We start from the raw sequence: 22,700 nt of genomic DNA, 5'->3' as shown, positions 1-22,700 counted from the left end.
TGAATCTGTGATGTGATGACATCTGTGTCACCATCTGGGTGTCTATTATCGCTGCGATTCAGATGAGTGGAGTTGCCGAACCAGGATGAAGTTGGAATATGAGCAAAAGGCATCGAAGAGGATGAGGCCAAAGAAAGATTGGAAGATAACTGGCATGTGGGGCCAGGATGACTGTATAATAAGCAAGTGCCATTGTGGGATTCTGGGCTTGTGGTCTGGGGTGCTTTGTTCATTCAGGGATAGTGACTTCTATTTGTGTGACCTAAGGACAGACATCCAAGTAAGTGCAGGCCTCAAGAGAGATCTTGGGTTCAATAGAACGTACCATGAGCAACATATGCAAGCCCCGTATATAATCCTACATTTTCTGGTAGTGACATTTTTTAAAAAGTAAAAAAAAAAAAAAAAAGGAAGCGATGCTGATTTTAATAATACATTTTTCGATACAACATATCAAAAATATTATCATTTCATTATATAATAATTATATCTTCCAACATCTCAATTTGTTCCAGCCACATTTCAAGTGCTTAATAGTTGTGCACCATTAGAAAGGTGAATTTAGGAGCCAGTTATAACGTCAGCGCCTTTCTTTGCTTGCAAATGTGAACCCGTGTTTGGCTTTGGGGTGTTTCTGTTTTGTTGGTTGGTTGGTATTGTGAGTGCCACTGTAATGAACAGCTATATATACAGCTCCTGGTGCAGGAGTTCAGGATGGAATATACCTGGGAGTAGGACTGCGGGCAGGTAACAGATGAAATGTGCTCATTGTATTTTCCAGGCAGGTTGCTCCAGTTCACGTCCCAGCTAGTGGTGTGTGAAAGAGCCCTTATTGCTCCACATCCATACTAACATTTGGAAAAGTCTCATTTCTTCAGTTTTGTCAAATTAGTGGGTGTAAAATGACTTCTTGTTTTCTCACAATTTGCATTTTTCCGATTATTAACGAGCTTCAAAACCTCTCAGATGTCTGTGAAACTTCATTTTTTGCTCCTATAGAAATCACACATATTTTTTCATTAAATATATTAATACATGGTACGTGTCATATATTCATATATGCATCATATATTTTTTCACAAATATGTATTGAGCACTATCTATTAAGTATTGGTCTAAGTATTGGGAATATACTAATAGTGGGAGGAAAAATGGTCCCAAATCCTGCCCTCCAGGAATTTACAGTCTAGTGTGCATACATGGTGAGGAGGGAGAGACAAAAACAAAAAGAAGCCAAGCACCGTATGTCAAGGACTGTTAGTAAACCTCGTTTGCGTCTGGCTCAGCCATTTCACATCGAGGTTTAACTTGGCTTCTGTGGTTGTAAAAAGGAGACAGTAATAATACTGTCCTCACTGTTTATTCTGTGCATGTGAAGAGCTTGACACAGTCCTGGCAAGTTGTAAGGATTCAGAAAATGCTCGCAAGAAGTATTATTTTCCCCTCTTTGCTTCTACTTTTTTTCTGTAATTTTTTTTTCAAATAGAACTACTGACGTTTAAGATTAAATATGTTTTGGTTTGTTGAAGTGTTGGCTCTCATCAGGGTGTCAACCTATTGGTAATTTCTACGACAAGACAGATGACTTTGGCTACTTTTGAGATGTGTTTTTGAGATTTCAAGCTTCTTAAGCCCCAATGACCAAGAGCCCGAGAACATGCACTTTTATAAAAAGCTGCATCATAGGGACGCCTGGCTGGCTCAGGGGCTGAGCATCTCCCTTGGGCTCAGGGCGTGACCCTGGGGTCCCGGGATCGAGTCCTGCATTGGGCTCCCCGCAGGGAGCCTGCTTCTCCCTCAGCCTGTGTCTCTGCCTCTCTGTGTGTGTCTCTCAGTAATAAATAAATAAAAATCTTAAAAAAAAAATCTGCATCATGTCAAATGCCGAAAATGTGGGAAAATCTCTAGGAATGTCTTGTATTAATTCGGGGCTATGTCCCGTGAGTATAAAGTTTGTCTGAATCAATCATTTCCATCTAACAACCAACTTACTGTAGACTTTGTGCAAAGGACTGCATAGAGGAGATGCATGTGACCTTGTTAATGTTTGGAACAATTCTTTGTCCCTCTTTCTTAGATAATGATGTTGAAAATGATCTTCAATCAGACATCAGTCGAGCACTGCAAGACTCACACCGAAAAGCTGAAAGAATGCAACTTCTTCTTAATAGCTGTTCGCCTGGCTTCACTGAACCAGATCTTGGATCCCTGGGTTTATCTGCTGCTAAGAAAGATCCTTCTTCGAAAGTTTTGTCAGGTAGCAAATGCTGTCTCCAGCTGCTCTAATGATGGACAGAAAGGGCAGCCTATCTCATTATCCAATGAAATTATACAGACAGGAGCATGAAAGAGAATTCCTAATCAACTTGCATGTCCACAGCTTTTGGCAACAAGTAGCCGTAAACTTTACTGTGAATTTAGGCATCTCTGGCATGCCGCTGTTTGTGCATTGAAGGAGAATTTTTGATGCAATGCTGAATGGTCTCAGAAGCATAGATAATCCCCTATGTGCCAAAAGTATTGAAACACAAACAGAGGAAAATATATTAATATTTTCCAGTCCAGTGTTTTGGGGTCTCTGCCATTTGTAGCCGAATATGTGATTATTTATGAGATGAAAACTTTTTTTTTTTTTTTTTTTTTTTACAAATGATCTTGGTCTGTGGTAGAGATGAGTTGGGCAAAGTTAACCATCCGGTGTTACTGAGTACACGGGGGATTGAATTCATTGATCATCGAAGATAAGCAAAAATTTGTCTCTGTTCAAAGACCTTGGTCTTCTGCATTTTCTTTCTTCCTTCCTTTCTTTTTTCTTTCTTTCTTTCTTTCTTTCTTTCTTTCTTTCTTTCTTTCTTTCTTTCTTTCTTTCTTTCTTTTCTTTCTTTCTTCTCCATGTCATTAGGATTAAAAAAAACGTATACTATATCCATAATATTCAGTGGTACTGATGTATATATTGCTCAATACATAAATTATCTGCTGAACTTACGAAGTGTAAGTTTTGGTTGTGCTGGTAATTAGGTTTGCTCATTATCTAAATAAGAGCCAATTCCTTGTATGTGAAATATGACAGGATTTGTGACTATCCAAATGACTAAGTATTCTCCTTTCTGAATACATTTTTAATTCCTAAAAGCCTGGATGAGATTCATAAATCTGATCATGAGAGTCAGTGAAGTGATTTTTCAAAATGCTATTTACGAACTGATTTGTGAACTAACTATAGGTGCTTTGGTTAATTATCTTCCCTGATTGTTCCACCAGAAGTATTCTCTAGTCTTTTGGATATTTAAATACCAACTCTGATTCCAGGACCAATAAATATTTTGAAGGTTCCATGAAGACTTTCCATAGTTTGACCTATTTATAGAATAAGAAAATTAATAGTATCGACCCCTTGCAGCACTTTCTCTCTTCTCTCTTCAAAGTAGCTCTGTATATAAATATTTATTAATATTAATATGTTTTTCTTAAACTCTACATGTGTACAAACCTTCATAGTTAAGTTTGATATCTTTTTAGCACAAGCAGATTATTATACTAAGTTTCGAGAGTTGCACTTAAGAAAACCTCCCCAACAAACTTAACAATCTTTTAAGTGAGGCCTACACAAAATGCTCTTTGTATTCTTTGGAGCATTCATTTTGCAAACTCGTTAACATTTTCTCACAAAGATTTTTAATTTACAGCTTATGTTACTGCATTCCTAAAGTTTTCAAAAATTTGAGACTTATTTTATACATCTTTGTAGTAGCTACTCTTTCCCCTGTGTTTCGTAGGCATTTAAGGAATAATTGATTTTAACAAGTATCATATATCTACTAGGTTAATATATAAATCATCCTAGGTCAGTTAAGAATAATCAATTTATTATTATAATTATGAAATACTATGTCAAACTGAGTGAGAAAACAGGGTCTGCTGAGAGTGTTTATGTAAATTCACGATGGTTCCACTGGCCTACATTTTAGAAAAAATGATGATACCTAAACTCAGCCCTGTCGTAAAAGCTCTCTGCGCTATAGAATTGGGTTATCCCACAGGCCACCTTATGAAGAATTAGACACAACTACCTCCTTTTCCCAGAAAAAAAGTGCACTTAAATTACCTTACAGTAAAGAGGCTTGACCTCTTGAATGGTCCTCTGGTCCCAGGTCATAATCAGATAGATTATGACACACACAGCATGGATTTAAGGGTGTGAGTGTGATTCGTTTCTCCCTCCAGCACCTAGTACAACACCTGAACTATAGGAAGTGTTCAGTACTTATTCAATGAATGAATGAATAAATGGCTGCTAAAACGCACGCACATCAGTGAGGTGCTTGCCATATGATTGAAGGCCTGCATGCCATTAAAGTCCACCCAACTGATAAAGTGAATGATCTCTGCTTATTTAATTACAAAAATATGAATTTATCTTCAAGTGTGTAGTATCGTATTGCTGTGCCACAAAGTGCTTTATGTGTATTAATAATTTAAGGGACTGATACTTCCAAATGGTAATGGAGATTACTGTCAAAGAAATAACCACTTTTCATCAAAACACAGAAATGCATAAAGACAAAAACAGCCTGAAACTTATCCTGAAGTACAAAATACGTTTCTGCCCAGGAATACATGGCAGGAGTGGACAAATGGCAGTTTTTCAACAAGTTTGAAAAGGCAGTGGAGAAGGGAAAATTATGCAAATGGCATGTGTTTTGTTACCTAGGCAGCCATTTGTTCGTCTGGGGAAAACCTGATAAGAAATATAAGTCCCAAATGATTTCAGCCTTTGGGATGATAGATTTGGGAGATGTCGTACAGAGGCCCTTGACGTGGTCAGGAGGGGGACATCTGAAGTCACAGCAGAAGACTTTATGTTTCCAAGTTTAAGCTTATTGGCCTTTAAATTCATTCTCATATACTTTGTGTATCTATGTATATGTCTGAGCAGGAAAAGAAGACGTGTGCATAAATTATGACAATAAATTATGACAATTCTTAACTTGACAACATTGGTTAAAAAAAAAGAGAGGCCTAGGGAAGCCACGTGGGAAGAAGTGAGTGAGTACAATGTCGAAATTTAGGTACAATCAGCTGTTGTAGATTTTACATAGCAGTGCTGATATTCTAAATGATGACTTTAGACAGCTGTGCTGTGTCCTAGAAGGAAATGATGACATGCTATTCAATAAGAATATTTGACTTTTCAAATAAAATCAGTGTAGCGCATATCTCAAAACTATTTTAGATGGAAGAAATAAAACGTATTATCTTAAGATTTACCAAATTTGCCTGATGCTGTACACCTAGATATTTTAAGTAAATGTGTTTAATCATGACAGATTTAAATGATGATGAGTCCAAAAGTGCGCATGTATTTCTACTTCACACTCCTTTATTATATTAAAGATCTCTCGATTGTGTGATAGAATAAATTGTGGAAGCTCGTGGAAAAGTTAACTGTAGGAGACCCTGGGACCACGATGCCATCGAGTGATGGACCAACTAGAAACTCTCAATGCAAAACTGTGTTTCTAAAAGGTGGTCAATCTGTGGCGATATTCTAACAATAGATTTTCAAATGAATTAGACCTTTTATTCACTTATGCTTTTTATATATCTCTTGGCCTTGAGTCCTAATTTGTGATTAACTTTCAATTTTCCCATGTCAATGGTAACTTAATGGTTCTTTTCTACTAGGATTAAGTAGAGACAGAAAGTGAGAAAATTTTTATTGTTGAAATTTTAGGCACATATATTCTTGCTTACTTTTTTAAATACTTTGACCCCAAAAGCTTCTCTCAAAATAAACAGGATACCAGAAGATGAGTGACACACAAAGACTGCAGAGTATTTAATCCTACAAACATATTAAAAGCTTAATGTGGAAAAATTAAAATTTCTGTGATTTACCCATGTGAAAAGTTTAGACCATCACCTATGCCAAATCTTTAGAGATGTTGTTTATTGCTGTTTTGTGCTCTCATGTCTCAAAAACTGCTAAAATCGAGGTTTAAATAAATGTGCAGAATTGTTCAATGAATGAGATTATATCAATTCGAAAGCGAAGAATATTCAATACTGTGGCTACGTCCAGAGGGCTATCATCTGAGTTGCAATAAAATTCCAATAAGAGGTGACACACATCTGTGATGTTTCCTAACATCGATTTTGATAAAGCCAATTTATAAATTTGAAAATCAACCTAAAACTCACATGCACATTCGTTACAGAGCTGTATCAGTTCAGTATTCTAAGACAACTAATTGGTGATGATTACATATTGGGCATGAAACAGAGAATTAGGGAAAATTTTAAAATTAAAACTCCATTAGATTGGCATCATTTATATAGGCGGTGTTTTCATAAGAAAATTTATAGTCAGCTGAATTACTCCCACCCAAAAGGTTTCAATTTTATTAGGAATTCATATCTATACTTATCAGTAAAATCTTTTACATGTCTTCTTCCTTGAATGCCTTTTTTTGGGTTAAGTCCACCTTGAATAAAACTGGAGAAAGCAAAAAGAATAGCGCAGAGTGGCCTTATTCTCACAGTGACAAAGGGAACACTGAGACTATGCCTATTTCAGAAAGACCTTCCCCAAGTCTAGAACAAGGCAATTTTTTTTTTTTTTTTACAAAGAGATCAACAATTCATGTTAAAGTCAGATGGAACGATACCTTCAAAACAGGCTACGTAACATCTCCTTTCCCACTTGTCCCTGTTCTCTATTCTTTTAAAGAGCAAAAGAGCACAGAGTTTTTATTTTACATATTCTCTATTCTATAATTCCTAAAACGAGGATTCTATTTAAAGGTTTATAATTTGCGCAAGTTGAATTGTAAACCATTACATTATGATTACCATAAACTGAGTACTGTTTGATTCTCTGGAAAAACAATTCAATCAGATATATACGATAGTCATTTATATATCACTCGTTTTCTTTACTGAGAATGAAAACTCATTTCCAGAAGTTTTAAATCCATCCGTTTAATATTATCAACAACTCAAATATTTACTGGATTACATATTTCTTCATTAGGAATGAGACTGTGGTGCCAAACCCTTTGCTTCCAACCTGTTTATTCATTTTCTCAACAGAGTGGAAAGTAACAGAAATATTTACTGTTGGTGGAACTGGGATTGTTTTTAAGAGGATAGAGAACAGCTTTGTATTTCTAGCACGCTTATGCCTTAATATATGAAGCAGACCTGACTCTGGTTTTTAGGATAAATCAGCTTTGATGGAATCATTTTATTATAGGAGTAAAGATAAGATGGAAACAGATCATCCTGAGGAACAAAACCAAACTTTTCAAGCTTTTTGAGCATTTTGGAGATGACTCCAACTTTAAGGTTACTTTCAAAAGTGCGGCTCTTAAATTCTTTCATCAATTGCTTTAGAAACAGAGTATTTTGGCCTTTTAATGAAAGTGAATTGGATATCGAGACAAAAGGTAGCCCATCGCCAAAACTTAATAGTTATTTGAAAATGGTTTCTTTATATGTTTTCTGTTTGTGTGGAAGTCAACGCTGTAATATTAAGCAGAGAAAAATGCATATGACGCATCGACTCACTCCAGTGTTCTTTCAACTCCTGCAGAGGTACTTGTGTGGAGCAGGCAAGGGACGGGGGTGGAGAACATAGTGTCGTGGAGGGAACCGTGTACATTTCCGACTTGTTAAAATTCTTCATCCTTTTAAGCCATTCCGCAGAATCAAAGAGAGGGAGGGACCACATTCATCTTTATACACGTGAATGTCAGTAGGACAAAGCAAGGAGTGGCCCGTATTCTTTTCTGTAGGATCAGGTGTTGAGTTCCCTCAAGTCGTCACTGACTGCTACATGCTCTCCCTCCCATATATATGTGTGGAATTTGTATGAAATATTTTACTTTCTCCCTCTTCTTTTACCAAATGTGTACGTATCAATAGCAAAAAGTTGAACATCGCTTTACACAAACAGGTTAAAACTAGGCACAGATTGTCATCATCTGTTTATAATAAATGAGCATAAGTATCATTCACGTGGTGTATTTAAGTAAGAACTGAAATCGTGGGCACTTTCATCAGTAAAGTAAAGCTCAGCAGAGAAGGCATATGTCTCTCCATCTTTCCCATTCAGCATCCTATCCCTACACACTTGGTTAAGTGGGAAGTTATACTTTTGTCATCTCTATGTAAAGTTGTTTTTTTTTTTTTTGAGGTATCCTAAGTGTAGTTAAACACATCTTCCAATATATTTTAAAGGCGGGTCTTCAGTATTGTGGAGACAGAGAGTAAAAGAGACTTTGAAAACTACATCAAAACCTTGATGACATTCAAGTCATAGCTAGTCTCTGTATTTAATAAATGTATGTTTTTCATGTTGTGTTTGTCAATGGAAAATAAAGTTGAATGTTCTGAAATGTCCCTGTCTTTTTTTCCTGAAGCCAACTCGTGTCAGGAATATTTTATTTATAATTGTGTTAAACATTTTGCTGAAATCCTACTTGACACGCTTTGTCAAATAACAGCACAATGTCATGTTGTGCTACCTGGATGATGATACCATTTTGTTTTACGTCCCGTAAGTGTGTACAGTACACGTCATCACTGACTTGCTGTAGATCCGATGTGCTCTTTGCCCATTTTCAACATGATATCTATTCGTATTATAATCCCAGATTTTTGGGTTTTGATACAAATGCACATTTATCAATTATTCTCAATTCAGTCAATCCTTTTTTTTTTTTTTCAGATTCTAGTATAATCTATAGGCAGCCAACCAAGGAATTTTCCTGGTTTGTAGTCAGTCTCGTTGATAGATTTGTACCTAGGTATGGGTATGAGCTGATTACTGGCAGAGACAAACGCTGGACTGCCTGCGTTTATACCCTATTCTATGTACCCCTTCAGGCCAATCTACTCCTTCCTTCTTTACTGAAGGGAGGTGTTCTGCAGAACATAAGCCAAGCTCAATAAAAGTAGCACATCAGGCTTTCCCTTCTTCCTCCTAAGAAAAGGTATTAGGGAGAGCTCTGACCATGGTTTCTCCATGGGCTCCAAGGCTCCGAACCAGATCTTATGGTCCCTATGGTCTTTGCTTCATAGCATCAGCTGAATATCATGGTGGCATTTCTGGTCTACAGAAGGTAGAACCTACATGCCGTACAATGAGGCACTGCACAGTTTCAGGTCCTTGGAGAACATGAGCTCAAAAATATCCTTAGAAAAAAAAATATCCTTAGATATTCTTCGGGGGTTGTTGTGCTCACCCATCACCATTTTGAGCAAATCAGTTTGGAGGCTGGATACTCAGAATCCAAGCCAGTCCTCTGGGCTTGTTCTTTCCTTCAACATGTATTTGTTGTTGTACCTACTCTGTGCCAAGCATTCCGATGGGAGTTAAGACTCACGGATTTTTTTTTTTTCTAAAATATCAGTTTTCAGTGAATGGTAGGGAATAGGAGATAATTTGATCAGGGTTGGTAACAGAGTAAGCATATAGGAGAGTTGATGCTAAAATAGGAAATCATTTCCTGTAGAAGATGACGGTTAACCTGCATTTTGGAGAAAGGAATGAGTATTAGTTGGGAAGGGGAGGGCACATTAGGATACTTTTTCATTTCATGCTGTCCCAAATTATAATTTCCAAGGCATTCAAACTAACTTCTAGTGGCCCTCTGAGAAGTATAGGTCGAAATAGAGCATATAATCTCTCAGAATGGGCCAAAGGCATGGCCTTGGGGCAGGATTTCTCCACTTCAGCCCCTTGGCTTATTGGGCCAAATAATTCTTTGTTATGGGGGCTGTCCTGTGCATTGCAGGCTGTTTAACAGTATCCCTGGCCTCTACCCACCAGATGATGGTAATACTTTACTAGCTGTGATGATCAGAAATGCTCCCAGACAGGGACGCCTGAGTGGCTCAGTGGTTGAGCATCTGCCTTTGGCTCAGGGCGTGACCCTGGGGTCCCGGGATCGAAGCCCACATCGGGCTCCCTGCATGGAGCATGCTTCTCCCTTTGCCTGTGTGTCTGCCTCTCTGTGTCTCTCGTGAATAAATAAATAAAATCCTTAAAAAGAAAAAGAAATGTTCTCAGATGTTGCTAAATACACTATGGAGGATCTGATTACTCCCAGTTGAGAACTTAGAGCAAGGGCCATGGCCTTTGAGAGGGTGCTGTGTGTCTGAGGGTTTGCAGCACAAAGCCATCTGTGAGATCTTGGATCTGAAAGGCACCACCCTGGCACTCCCCGAAGCAGCAGGCCCTAGAATGCCAGTTGGTGTCTGACTGCACAAAAATGTGGCACTACCACTACAACAATGCCTGGATCACCACGGGCCCAGATCCACTTCTGTAATCACATAAACCTATTCACAAATGAGGAGGTACAGTTTCTTAGAAAGTATCATCTTTCTATTGATGTCTCCAATCCCTATTTTGTTCTTGATAAGAGGCCCTGGGGTTATATGTCTCTCAAAGGGTTATCTAAAGGGAATGAGCCCGTTTCTCCCAGGATGTTTAAAAATCGGTTGTAATTCCTCTTAAGTTCACATTTCCACACAGGTGCCTCAGTAGGAGAGAACTGATTTAGCAAAATCTGTCTTTTATGGGGGTTTTGCACATTTGGTTTGTGTAACAGAGCTCCAGCAGCTTTATCTAATCTGAAAGATGATTTTTGTCAAAGAGCCGTCCAGCTCTGGGCAAACGTCTCTTTACTGGCCTGTTTTTCTGATGTCATGCCAGTCTGCAGAACCTCAAGCATTGAGCTGTTACCACACATTTTGGAGACAAAGTTCAACTCACGTAGGTCTCCGTAACTAAAACTTAAGTCTCTGGTTTGTATGGTATGGGAAGTTGAAAAACTTAAACTCCAAATCTGACCCCAAAAAGTTAGAACAAGAATTTTCCTTGGTCTACTGTAAATTTCTGAGGCCAAGTACGGCAGGTCTACGGATAATCAGTGTTCATGCCTAACAGTTTTTAAAAGAAGTCTTTTTGAATATAATATACAAGGTTGTTTGAATTGGACTTTGAAAAGAACACTGGAAGAACCCAGTTCTGAAACAGTCACCACCAACTGGGGCTCTTCAAATTAGATCTAACTGGAATATACCTGGTGGGACACTGGTTTTTAATCACTGGGGGATCGGGCCTCCTCAGGCAACCGGGTGAAAGGTATGGATCCTTTCCTCGAAGAGAGGATAGAGAATTTTTTTCCAGTCGCAGAGACTGTACAGCCCTCCTGAATTTTGTCTGTGGACGTCTTGGAAATTGATGGACACAGGTTAGGAATTCTCCATGCCAGAGAGTCTTGATGATTCGCGGAAACTCATGACCTTCCGTGTTTGGTTAGAAGCTAAAATCCAAAACTGGAGCTTAAGTCAACTAACTACTTCCCTGTGAATGTGAACATTCCCGACATCTCGTTATAGGCCCGTAATAGTAAAGCAATATAACCAGGGATAGAATCATTAAAAGAGGAGCTGCAATCATTTTTAAAAATTGTCATCATGGGACACCTGAGGGGCTCAGTGGTGGAGAGTCTGCCTTGGGCTCAGGGCGTGACCCCGGGGGTCCCAGGATCCAGTCCCGCCTCAGGCTCCCTACAGGGAGCCTGCTTCTCCCTCTGCCTGTGTCTCTGCCTCTCTCTCTGGGTCTCTCATGAATAAATAAATAAAATCTTTAAAAAAAATAAAAAATAAAAATTACCATCACAGTGGAGAAAAGAAAAATAACACAGTCCCAACAAGCAGAGGGACAGTATAGGCTACTCACCAAACGCAGGTCGAAAGTAAAAGTACTCTTTTTTTTTTTTTTTATTTAAAATTAGGAGTAATTCAGTGATGCATTTGCCTTACAACAAAGAGCTTGTTTCGGTTTTCCCTTGTGCTGACCCAGCAAGAGAGATTTAAAACGAAGCTATTTAAAAGTCAATTAAAAAAAAAAACATCACCCCACCTGAAGAATGCAGTCTCTTACACAGGGACGGTCTAGGCGGTCAGAATGCCACTTTCTGTGCTGACCCTGTTGGAGGGATTCATCCTAATGCCCGCGTCTGCATGTGCTATGTCTTTGCCTTGCAACTCGGAAGGGAGGCAGCAAGGGTGACCTTATCATCGATCCTCTGCCCCCGAGGATGCAAGGCATACACTTACAGATCTTCTTACTAATGCAAAATTAATGATGCTTTACGCCAACACTTAAAGCTTTTAGTAAAATGCTGTCTTGATGTTTATAGTTTGTGTTTCTCTACAGGGAAAAGTCTGGAGCGATTAATGACATTTATCTTTGCATTGTTCTAGCCTTATTGAGGAAGATGGAAATGAGATCTCAAAGCACTGAAGCATTTGTCTGTTGGAAACAGCTCTTTGATACCAAGCCATCCTCCATTCGGATGTGTTACAGGACTTGGCCCGTGCGCAGCGTGCATAATGCTGCAGGTGGATTTTCATGAATCAGTGGTTTGGAGTCTTCTCCTTCAGAAGATCCATGAAAAGCCACTTTTAGAGGAAAAGCTATTTAAATTTATTTTCAACATTCCATGATTTAAACCTTTTTTTTTTTTTTTTTTTTTTTTTTTGCGGGGGCGGGGGGGAGAGGATCTAATGTTTTTAAGGATGATAGGGACAAAATTAGTTTTTACTTCGAAATTCTTGGAGAAATAATATTGACTTATTCCCAAGAGAAACCATTGTCTTAAATGTTGTGCAGCCCTAATTAGGTATGCATGGCCTTTATCCTCATCCCAGATTGTCTCCTCACTAAAGCAATTTTGAATATTCCTGTTAGACTATTCCTTCAGCAGAGTTTTTCATTGAAAGATGAGATACGTAATATGTTAATTTTCTTAATTAGTATAGACCACTGCTAAGATGTTATATGTTTAATTTAAAATATTTTAAAGATATTTTAAACAAAATCACCTCATCAAAATGCTCTATAAAATTTTTAGGGGTCATAATGCAAAAGAAAAATTTCCAACATTGGGAAAGAAGTCAGAACACGTATGCCCAGTTATCTGATTTGCTATTCCCTGGTTATTTGTGCTTGACAATTCAGTGAGCCACTCCGCACTTGCATTTTCTCATCAGTGCAACATTATTAGGATTAAATAAGGCAACGAAGACGAGGACACTTTTGAAAGCACTGTATAAGTGGTCGATGGTTAATTTATTTTATTATGCTCATTTCATTGACGGAACAACATTAAAAATTAATTATTATATTATCATCTTAAGCGACTATAGCCCAGTCTTGCGAATTTAGTGTTGGGCATTCACCAGAACACACAAATAGTGTTAGAGAACTGGTTCTGGTCCCACATAGGGTGTGTGTGTTTGAGAAAGATACACAGCTTCTTCTAAGTTCAGTTGCCTCATCTGTATGATCAGGGTTGGCCTATCTGTGTGGTATCTTCTAACCGAAAAACGTGATTCTCCTGCCTCTCTGGAATGTCATGTCTTTTGAATCTTGAAAAATAGCTCGTAGGAGACAGATAGCAAGGCCCAGAAAAAGTTTGTTCCTTTTTTTTCTCTAAAGAGAATTTTTAGGTGGCTCTTCTTCTCCTTTGAGATCGTTCTCTTGTCTCAACCAAATCACAAGATCCTTGAATACAGGAGCCACGTCTTCCACTTGTTAAGGTTTTCTGGCTGCTTTTCCCTTGGCTCCTCATCCAAACTATCAAATCCTAGTTTTTGTTGTTACGGGCTGGGTCTTATTTACTTCTTTATTTTTGGTTCCATAAATATCAGGACGATTAGGTCGTGTAGATTTTCATACACTTGGGTTTATCAGCATGTGCGTGCGTGTGTGTGTGAGACGTCCATAATATCTCAATTGTGCATTCCTTTTTTCAAAAATTTTATCAAGTGTTTAATTTTAATTCCAGTGTAGTTAACATACGGTGTCATATTAGTGTCAGGTGTACAATGCAGTGACTCCACACTTCTGTGCGTCATCCAGTGCTCATCGTAAGTGTACTCTTCAATCCCCTGCACCTGTTTCACCCATCGCCCCCACGACCTCCCCTCTGGTGACCATCAGTATGTTCTCCATAGTGAAGAGTCTGTTTCTTGGTTTGTGTCTCTTCTTTTTTTCCCCTTGTTTTTGTTTCCATCTGTTTCGTTTCCACATATGAGCGAAATCATGTGGTATGTCTTTCTCTGACTCACTTATTTCACTCAGCACTATGCTCTCTAGCTCCACCCGTATCATTGAAAATGGCAAGATTTCAATCTTTTTATGGCTGAATAATATCCCGTTACATATATATACCACATCTTCTCTATCCATTCACGGTTGATGGACACTTGAGCTGTTTCCATAATTAGGCCACTGTAAATAATGTTGCAATAAACATAATGGTGCCCATATCCTTTTGGATTGGTGTTTTGTAGCCTTTGGGTAAATATCTAGTAGTGGAATTACTGGATCATAGGGTAGCCCTATTTTTAAGTTTTTGAGGACCCTCCACACTGTTTTCCAGGGTGGCTGCACCAGTGTGTCTTCCCACCAGCAGTGCAGGAGGGTTCCTTTTTCTCCACGTCCTCCCCAACACTTGTTAGTTCTTGGGTTTTTGGTTCTAGCCATTCTGACAGGCATGAAGTGACATCTCATTGTGGTTTTGATTTATCTTTTCCTGATGATGTGTGACATTGAGCATCCTTTCACGTGTCTGTTGGCCATCTGGATGTCTTCTTTGGAGAAGTGTCTGTTCATGGGTTCTGCCCATTTTTTAATTGGATTATTTGTTTTTGGGGGGTTGAGGTGTGTATTTTGTTTTTAAAATACAATTTATTTTCTAATCACAATCGTATGAGCATTCCTTTAAAAGGTCAGATAATGTTGAAAGGCTCTGTTCTCAGTGTAGCCCTACTGCCAGCACTTTGCTTTACGGAAGTCACTTACAGCTTTTTTCTTCAGCATTTTTCTAGAATATATTACCATATTTCTAACTAATGTACTTGTGTTGCTATCTCTTGCTTCATTAACTTTGATGCTGTATGCTGATTTATTTTGCTGGATTTAGCTCTCTCCTCATCCATTCACCTATTATAGTTATAACAACATTTTTATTAAATCAATATTCAGTGTTTGCATTTTTCTGACAATGCAGATAATCGTAGTACTGAGAATCATAGTACTGTGATTGTGTTGCCTTTCTTGGACACATTTTTCTTTTTTCTAGAGTTAAGGACTTAATGAGTTAAATTTACTTATTAGCTTTACTTTGTACCAAAGACTAAGCCTCACGGTTATCCAGGTGCCCAAGCCCATCTGATAATTTTTACCCCCTCTGGTATCCTAGGTTTCTTGCCATTGATCCTTTTGCCTCTTTTTTGTTAGACACCCCGTTTTCTAGATCTTGTGTCTTGAATTATTTCTTGAATTATTCACTCATTTTGAACACACCTGCTTTAAACTGGGCTTTTTAATAGAAAAGAAAAGGAATCAAACTCCTAGAAGGGGAAAAAGAGTGGTTCTAAGTGAACACGAACATTAGTAATAATGGTGATAATAACAATAGTGGCAAAGATCATTTCATGAGCAATATACATATGTCCTCACAGTCTCATGCCAGTGCTACAAGGTAGGGGTTATATCACCACTCTCCAGATGAAAAGGCTGGAGCTCAGGGAGGATAAATCACTCCACAAGTCCACTGAGCTAGTGAGGAGTGAAGCTGGGGTTCTCACCTGCTTTCAGGTTAGAACATATTTGGCCTGGAATCCCTGAGCAAGGAATTACTATGGTGATTATTTTCTTAAGCTTCAGGTTTATCTTTGAGGGCTCCACTAAGGCCCCATGAAGGAAAGGTTTTGACTACCACGATGCCTGGGCATTTTCAAACAGCCACGATCGTGGAGGGGAGGCAGCTTTTCCAAAAGTACCGAACAGAGTCAACTAACAAGATTCTTAGCAAAAAATCCGAGAGTCCATCTGCGCAACCTGGGCATGTGCACCACCCTGCACACATTCTGATCCTTCCTAGTTAGAAATGTAATTACTTCTGCGGTGGAGGGAGCATCAGCTGCTTGGCAGCAGATGGTTGTAGGGAAAGGCTATATTTCTACTTCCTGTCCAGGCCTGTGGGTTTTTCAGAATGTGAGTTTATCCTGATTCAGGTTACTTAGCACACATCTCCTTCCGCCTCTTTGTGTTCTGTTTCTTTTTTGTTGTTGTTTTGCCTTCTACACTCCCTCTCCTGCTGATAAGGCAACTCAGGAGCAGTCTCACTGAGAAGCTGAAAGGCAGTAAGTACTTTTATTTGCTTCCTAATTACAGAGGGACTCCGGGAAGGATATGTACAGTTCAAGATGGAAGAGAGGGAGGACAGGCCTTTGTCAGGAGTAAAGCCATTCCGTTTATCATCTCCCCTGCGTAATTTTGAGGTTTGCTCAAACTTCTTCTGCAAAATATAGTGCAGTTCCAGAATGGAGAATATTTTGCCTTTACGAAAGAGAAAAACTGCCCTCTCTTTTTGAGTCTTTCTTCCCTTGTTGCTAGCAGGCAAAATCTATTCGGTATAGCTGACATTTTATTCATTCACCAGGATTCTCTTCGACGAGCTGCTATGATTTCCACAGAACTGGTCAGACTGATTAGAAAGGGTGTGGAATATTTTGCTCATGGGAATGAAATCTTGGTATCTCCCAAACTTGAAATCTGTCACCAAGAAATGATTTCAAAAAGGAACCCACCAATAGCCATATAAGTTGAAAAATTGGTACATGTTGGAGTTTATCTTCGATCCCATTTTGCATGCTATCTCTACTATTTCAACATAATAACTGTAGTCAACAATTCTCAGGCATCTCAGGGATCAATTAACATTTATTCAGAATGGGCTCACCCCAATCACATGTAATTCTTTACCTAATTTTTTTTTTTAGCTAATCAGTGGTTAATTAAACCAAATCAAATGAGTCGATGCTTAGGACAAATGTTTGAAGGATAAAGTCCCATTTGTCTGCCATCTTTATGTAATTTGCATGAGAAGTGGAGCCTGGAGATTTTCATATGGTTTGTCATTAATAATATAATTTTTAAAATGCAGTAATTTATGGACCTCATTTCATGAGAGTAAGTTTTAATATGAGAATATATTAAAAAAATTAAAATAACAATGAATGGTTACATACATTACTTGAAGTTCCTTCATGGGGAACACCATTCTCCATTTCAGTGGGTGAAGAATGGTCCTCTCAAACCTAGGGGATCTTTCTCAATTGCCCAAGACAATCATTTGGAAGAGAGAGAGGGATATTCTTGGAGAAAGGCAAGCGACAACTAAGATGCCAGCTAGATAAGTGGGATCTTCTCTCAGGAGATGAGTATCCTGTGGGGCTCCTGTGGGGCTCAGCGGGTTAAGCATCCAACTTTTGGTTTTGGCTCAGGTCACGATCTTATGCATCAAGAGATTGAGCCCGGAATCTGGCTGCACGCTCAGCAGAGAGTCTGCTTGAACATCCTCTCCCTCTGCCCTTCCCACCACTCACGCGTCTGTGCTTTCTCTAAATAAATGAGTAAATCTTAAAAAAAAAAAAGAAGATAGATATTGTGGTCAGATTACCAGTAAGGTATGAATGTATGTATTTTGGAGTCAGACCTGGATCAACTTTGGCTTAATACTTGAAAGTATTATGATTAAGCTTTTATGATTTTTGCGTATGAAGGGTTGGGATTTTTGCACTAACTTTATAGGATAGCTATGAGGATTAAATATGTAAATATTCCAGAACAGTGATGGGTACAATAAATATGTAGGGGGTATTGATGTTGCTGTTGCATTAGTAGTGATAATATTAGCCACAGTAGCAATATCAATTGCTTGAGGAATCCATAAACTATGGTAAAGTGGCAAAAGACATCCTGATCTCTGTACTCATTCCTAGTATTATTTTGGGAGACCCAAGCATATAGCTTTGTGTTTGAAAGGATGGGACAAAAAAAAAACCCTACATTTTGTGGCACAGCAAATTTATTAATCTGCTAATTTGCCATTTAATTTGTTAATTTATTAGTAGAGTGAGGTTAATCAAGTTAACTTAACCTTTTGGGGCACCTGGGTGGCTCAGTCGGTTAAGCGTCTGGTTCTTGATTTCGGCTCAGGTCACGGTTTCAGCGCCCTGGGATGGAGCCCTATGTTGGGCTTCACACTCAGCAGGGAGTCAGCTGGAGGATTCTCTCTCCCTCTCCTACTACCCCTCCCCCTGCTTTCTCTCTGTTTCTCCAAAATAAATAAATACATCTACAAAAAATAACCCTTCTAACCCTTAGTTCTTTAGCTATAAATGAAGGTAATTTTACCTAGAGTTAAGAGATTTATTGCAAATATTTAATGAAATAATACATTCACATACTTGCCTAGTGCCTGGCATTTTACTGAGTCAATAAATGGTTATTATTATGCTATTATAAATTATCATCATTAATATTAAAAGCAAGCTCAGAAGATGTAAGTCGACTGTTTCTAACTGAGGCTGAATACTGTCACAAGCATACTCATTTTATCCAGCCTTCTCAAGACTTAGGGTGAGAAAATAAGGATGTGGGTCAACTTCATAGGAAGAGGAAGCACTTACAAGAAACAGCAAAATAAAGACATTTAAGTTTCCTTTATGGCTTAAGTGTATGTCTTTGTGAGATAAAGAAATGGTTCCAATAGCACAGAAGAGGCTTCATGGTTTATTTATTGATTTATTCTATGGTTTTACTGAGATATGTCATAGAATATTGTATTCATTTGAGCTGTACAACATAATGATCTTTTCTTAAAGATTTTTATTTATTTATTCATGAGAGAGGGAGAGAGGCAGAGGGGGAAGTAGGCTCCCTGCGGGGAGCCCGATGCAGGACTCAATCCCGGGACCCTGGGATCACAGCCTGAGCCGAAGGCAGATGCTCCACCACTGAGCCCCCCAGGTGCCCCCAACATAATGACCTGATATACATATAGATTGCACAGTGATTGTCACAAGTCCAATTCACTTATGCTTATATACTTATAATTTTTCTTATAATAAAGAACTTTAAAGATTTACTCTTTCAACAACTTTCAAATATATAACATAGTATCGTTGACTATAGTCATCATGCTGTAGATTACACTCCCTGAATTTAGTTGTCTTACAACTAGAAATTTGTGCCTTTTGACCATCTTTACCTATTCTCTTCATCAGCCCTCCTACCTCCCACCTCTTACAACCACCAGCTTGTTACCTTATTTTATGACTTTGGCGTTTTCAGATTCCACACGGTATTTGATATGATGTGATATCATATAGTATTTGTCTTTATTTATTTTACGTAGCAAAATGTTTGCAAGGTACATCCATGTTGTTTCAAGTGGCAAGATTTTTTTCTTTTCATGGATGAATAAACTCCATCCCATTATATACATGGAAAGAATGTGGTTTCCGTGTCTTGGCTATTGTAAATAATGCTGCCATGAATGTGCGGGGCGGGGGGGGGGGGGCAGGCAGGTATCTCTTTGAGGCAGTGATTTTGTTCCCTTCAGGTATATACCCAGAAGTGGAATTGCTGAATTGTATGGTAGTTCTATTTTTAATTTTTTGGGGGAACCCAGAAGAGGTATTTTGAAGAGTCGCTCTGATAACATCATCAAGTGAAATCCAGGAAAAATAAATAATGAGGCATACACACAGAAAAGTGAATCTCAGCAGGCGGAGATGTAGCGGAGTCACTTAGTGCTTTCTCACCACCGTCTAACGTAGATCAGCGCAACACAGGTCTGTCACCCCATTTCCTGATCCATCAAGGACCATGGGGGTAATAATTTCTAGTTTATAGGGCAGCTGTAAATATTAGAAGAGGTAATATTTACCGCCTGGTTTGCCTATTTTATGGTTGCCTTAAAAATAAAAGTCAGTTATTTTGCCAGCAAAAGTGGATTTCTTTGGAAGAGCAGAGGATTGCAATTCAGGGCAAGCAAACGATGGCAAAAACTATAGACCAGTCCAACAAAAGAGGTGAATGTTATTTTATGGAGAAGGAGGATGTTGGGAGGAGCTTCTTTGAACAAAAGTCTATCAGAGAAAGGCAAGAGTCCAGGGTGATGACAGTTAGTCATTAACTTTTAGGAGATGTAATGCACATCTTCTCCTCTTGGATCTGAGACTGATGATTCTCCCCTGTTGACCTCTCTTCAGTTGTTGGCACCTGTAATTGGCAGTTCTTGACCGTGAGCGGTGGGGCATGAGCGTGTCCCCCTTCTGGCCTTCCCACTCCATTACAGTATGGAGGATAATGGGGTGGATACTCCACTATAGTATCAATTTTCACAGTATTTGTGCCATGTCCCATCATCATCATCATCATTTAATGTACAAAATCCTCATAAGCTTATCAAGGTCCAGGCAGAACAGGTATTTATTTCTGGGTACCGTAAAGTCATTTGTTTTTCTCTAGCTATAAAGTCAGTAGAAAATAGAACTGCCAGAGAATTTTCGGACTGTGATGCATTGGGGAAAACACACAATTGAAAAAGACATTAAATCAGTTTAAATTAGGATGGGGGTGTTCTCCTTCTTCTTAGTACTTGGATTGAGAATGGTAACAACTTGGTCATTAATACCATTACTTCTCTGGGGATGACTGTATCTCCAAGGAAGAAAAGAGGGACAGACTATTTGTGTTGGATTTTGATGAAATGAATAATTGCTGGATTTATTTTGTCCTTGATGCATCTTTAATGAGACCCTAGCATGTGTGTCTAGTCCTGGGGAGCCTGATATTTTCACTCACAGATTCCAGGTTAAAGATTCTCTGATTCTTCAAAACAAAGTATCAACTTTCATTCATTACATTCAGGACTTTAATATTTTTCTCAAGCAATGCAGGAGAACACAAAGACCGAAGGGAAAAATTCCTGACTCTCTACCGCTCAAAGTTATCCTCTGTAAATGTTTGGATTAATGTTCTTTCAAATGTTTGTCTTTGCAAGTTTCTCCTCAACCCTAGCTTCACCTAAGAACTATGGTGAGATTCAAATGTTGGAAGGACTATCACATGAAATACAACATGGTGTGTCCTGTAGGCTGGACCAAGACTTATGGGAAGTCGCTACAGAGAGAAGGACTTTGACCCCAAGTAAAAGGAAGCAAAGTCAGTGGTGCCAAAGGTAGAAAGGCCTGTCTTAGAAAGTAATGAGGTTCCTAAGGCGGCAGATGTTCAGGCAGAGACTAAGGTCCCCCACCCTTAGGGAGTTTGCTGTAGAAGCAGGAATCACAAATATCTTTTGAAAGTCTTCTTCCAACTCAAGAGTCTATGATTTTATGCCTCAAACTAACGGTAAAATGGCTACTGTAGTTGAAATGGCCTAAAAAGATGGCTGAATTTAGCTGTTGAACATTGTGCCCCGCTTTAAACTCCTTTGTGTGTAGTTTATACGCCTCATGTGATGCTAACTGAATTGTTGAATCTCATCTCAAAGCTAGCCTTCAAGGTCTCTATGTTCATCTTATCAGTTTACAACTTTTTGGAAAACTCCACTCAGAAAAACAGCAAAATGTTATCAAAAAGGAGCTGCCACAATTATTTTCCAGTAATTAAAGCAAAATATCTGGTGGCCTTTAATATCAACGACTTTATTAGCTGGGGTAACTGATTGTCCTCACTGAATATAAGTGGCTGCCAAGAATATGAATTTGGTCAACCTTGGCTTATTATTGACTCTGATCATGTTTTACTGTGTACAAAGCATATATTTTAGGAGAATAAACTCAGCATGAATAATATTTATCAACTTTCTGTACATTACCAACCCTATTTTGTTTTTAAGTTTCATGACCAAGAGAAAAGAGAAATGTACTTTAAAATATAGAAACAGGGGATCCCTGGGTAGCTCAGCAGTTTAGCTCCTGCCTTCGGCCCAGGGCGTGATCCTGGAGGCCCGGGGTCGAGTCCCACGTCGGGCTCCCTGCATGGAGCCTGCTTCTCCCTCTGCCTGTGTCTCTGCCTCTCTCTCTCTCTCTCTCTCTGTGTCTCTCATGAATAAATAAATAAGTAAAATCTTTTAAAAAAATAAAATAAAATATAGAAACAAATGATTCGGTAAGTGTTTAAGGAAGCTTTTAAAATTTGAAATAACTGTAAGGAACCAATACTATAAATAGGGAGGTGTTATTTTTGTTTTGTTTTGTTTTGTTTTGTTTTGTTTTGTTTAATCAACAGTGGAATTATTCTTCAAGAAAGACATTTTTTCACTTCACTGGGTGGGGCAAAATAGGTCATATTTTCCAGTTAAATTAAGCCTAAAGAAAACATGCAACTTATGGATACGATGTGATCCTTAAAAGGGTTAGAAATAGTAACATCTCTTTTGAAGCACAGAAGCAGACACCAGCATCCTAGCTGGAAGTGATGAAATCGTTGGCATCATTGTTCTCTGAAGAACACCTGCCACTGCAACCTGAGAGGTTTTCGCATCAGCAGTGGGAAGGCAGCATTGGGGAACCTTGTGGAAGAGTCTGGGGATCTGAAGACATAGATTTGCAACCTGGTGCGTGACTTACTAGCTGTGTGAATGGGCAGTTTTTAAGTCTCTTTCTGACTCCGTTTACTCTTTTACAGATTGGAAATCATGATACCCCTATATCGCAAGGTAGTAAAAGGAAATCATGTGTGTTCAAAGCACAGTAGAAACTCAATCATTTATGGTCATCATTGATACTGAATAACCTTACTTGCCTTTGCA

General features: G+C 38.6%; 1 protein-coding gene across 5 annotated transcripts in view; it reads left to right on the top strand.

Annotated features, from left to right (window-relative positions):
* Positions 1-22,700, top strand: part of PTGER3 (prostaglandin E receptor 3) — a 185,350-nt gene that overhangs the window by 30,237 nt on the left and 132,413 nt on the right. For all 5 annotated transcript variants that reach the window (XR_012034804.1, XM_072834059.1, XM_072834055.1 and 2 more), the window contains exon 2: positions 2,078-2,257. Coding sequence is in view for 4 of the 5 variants with exons in the window: in XM_072834059.1 (XP_072690160.1) it covers positions 2,078-2,257 (180 nt within the window). In the remaining variant the exon portion in view is untranslated. The remainder of the gene's footprint in view (positions 1-2,077; positions 2,258-22,700) is intronic.

The sequence above is a fragment of the Canis lupus genome, chromosome 8 (genome assembly GCF_048164855.1).
Source record: "Canis lupus baileyi chromosome 8, mCanLup2.hap1, whole genome shotgun sequence".
Taxonomy (NCBI): Eukaryota; Metazoa; Chordata; class Mammalia; order Carnivora; family Canidae; genus Canis; species Canis lupus.
This window is presented reverse-complemented; position numbering and strand designations above follow the sequence as displayed.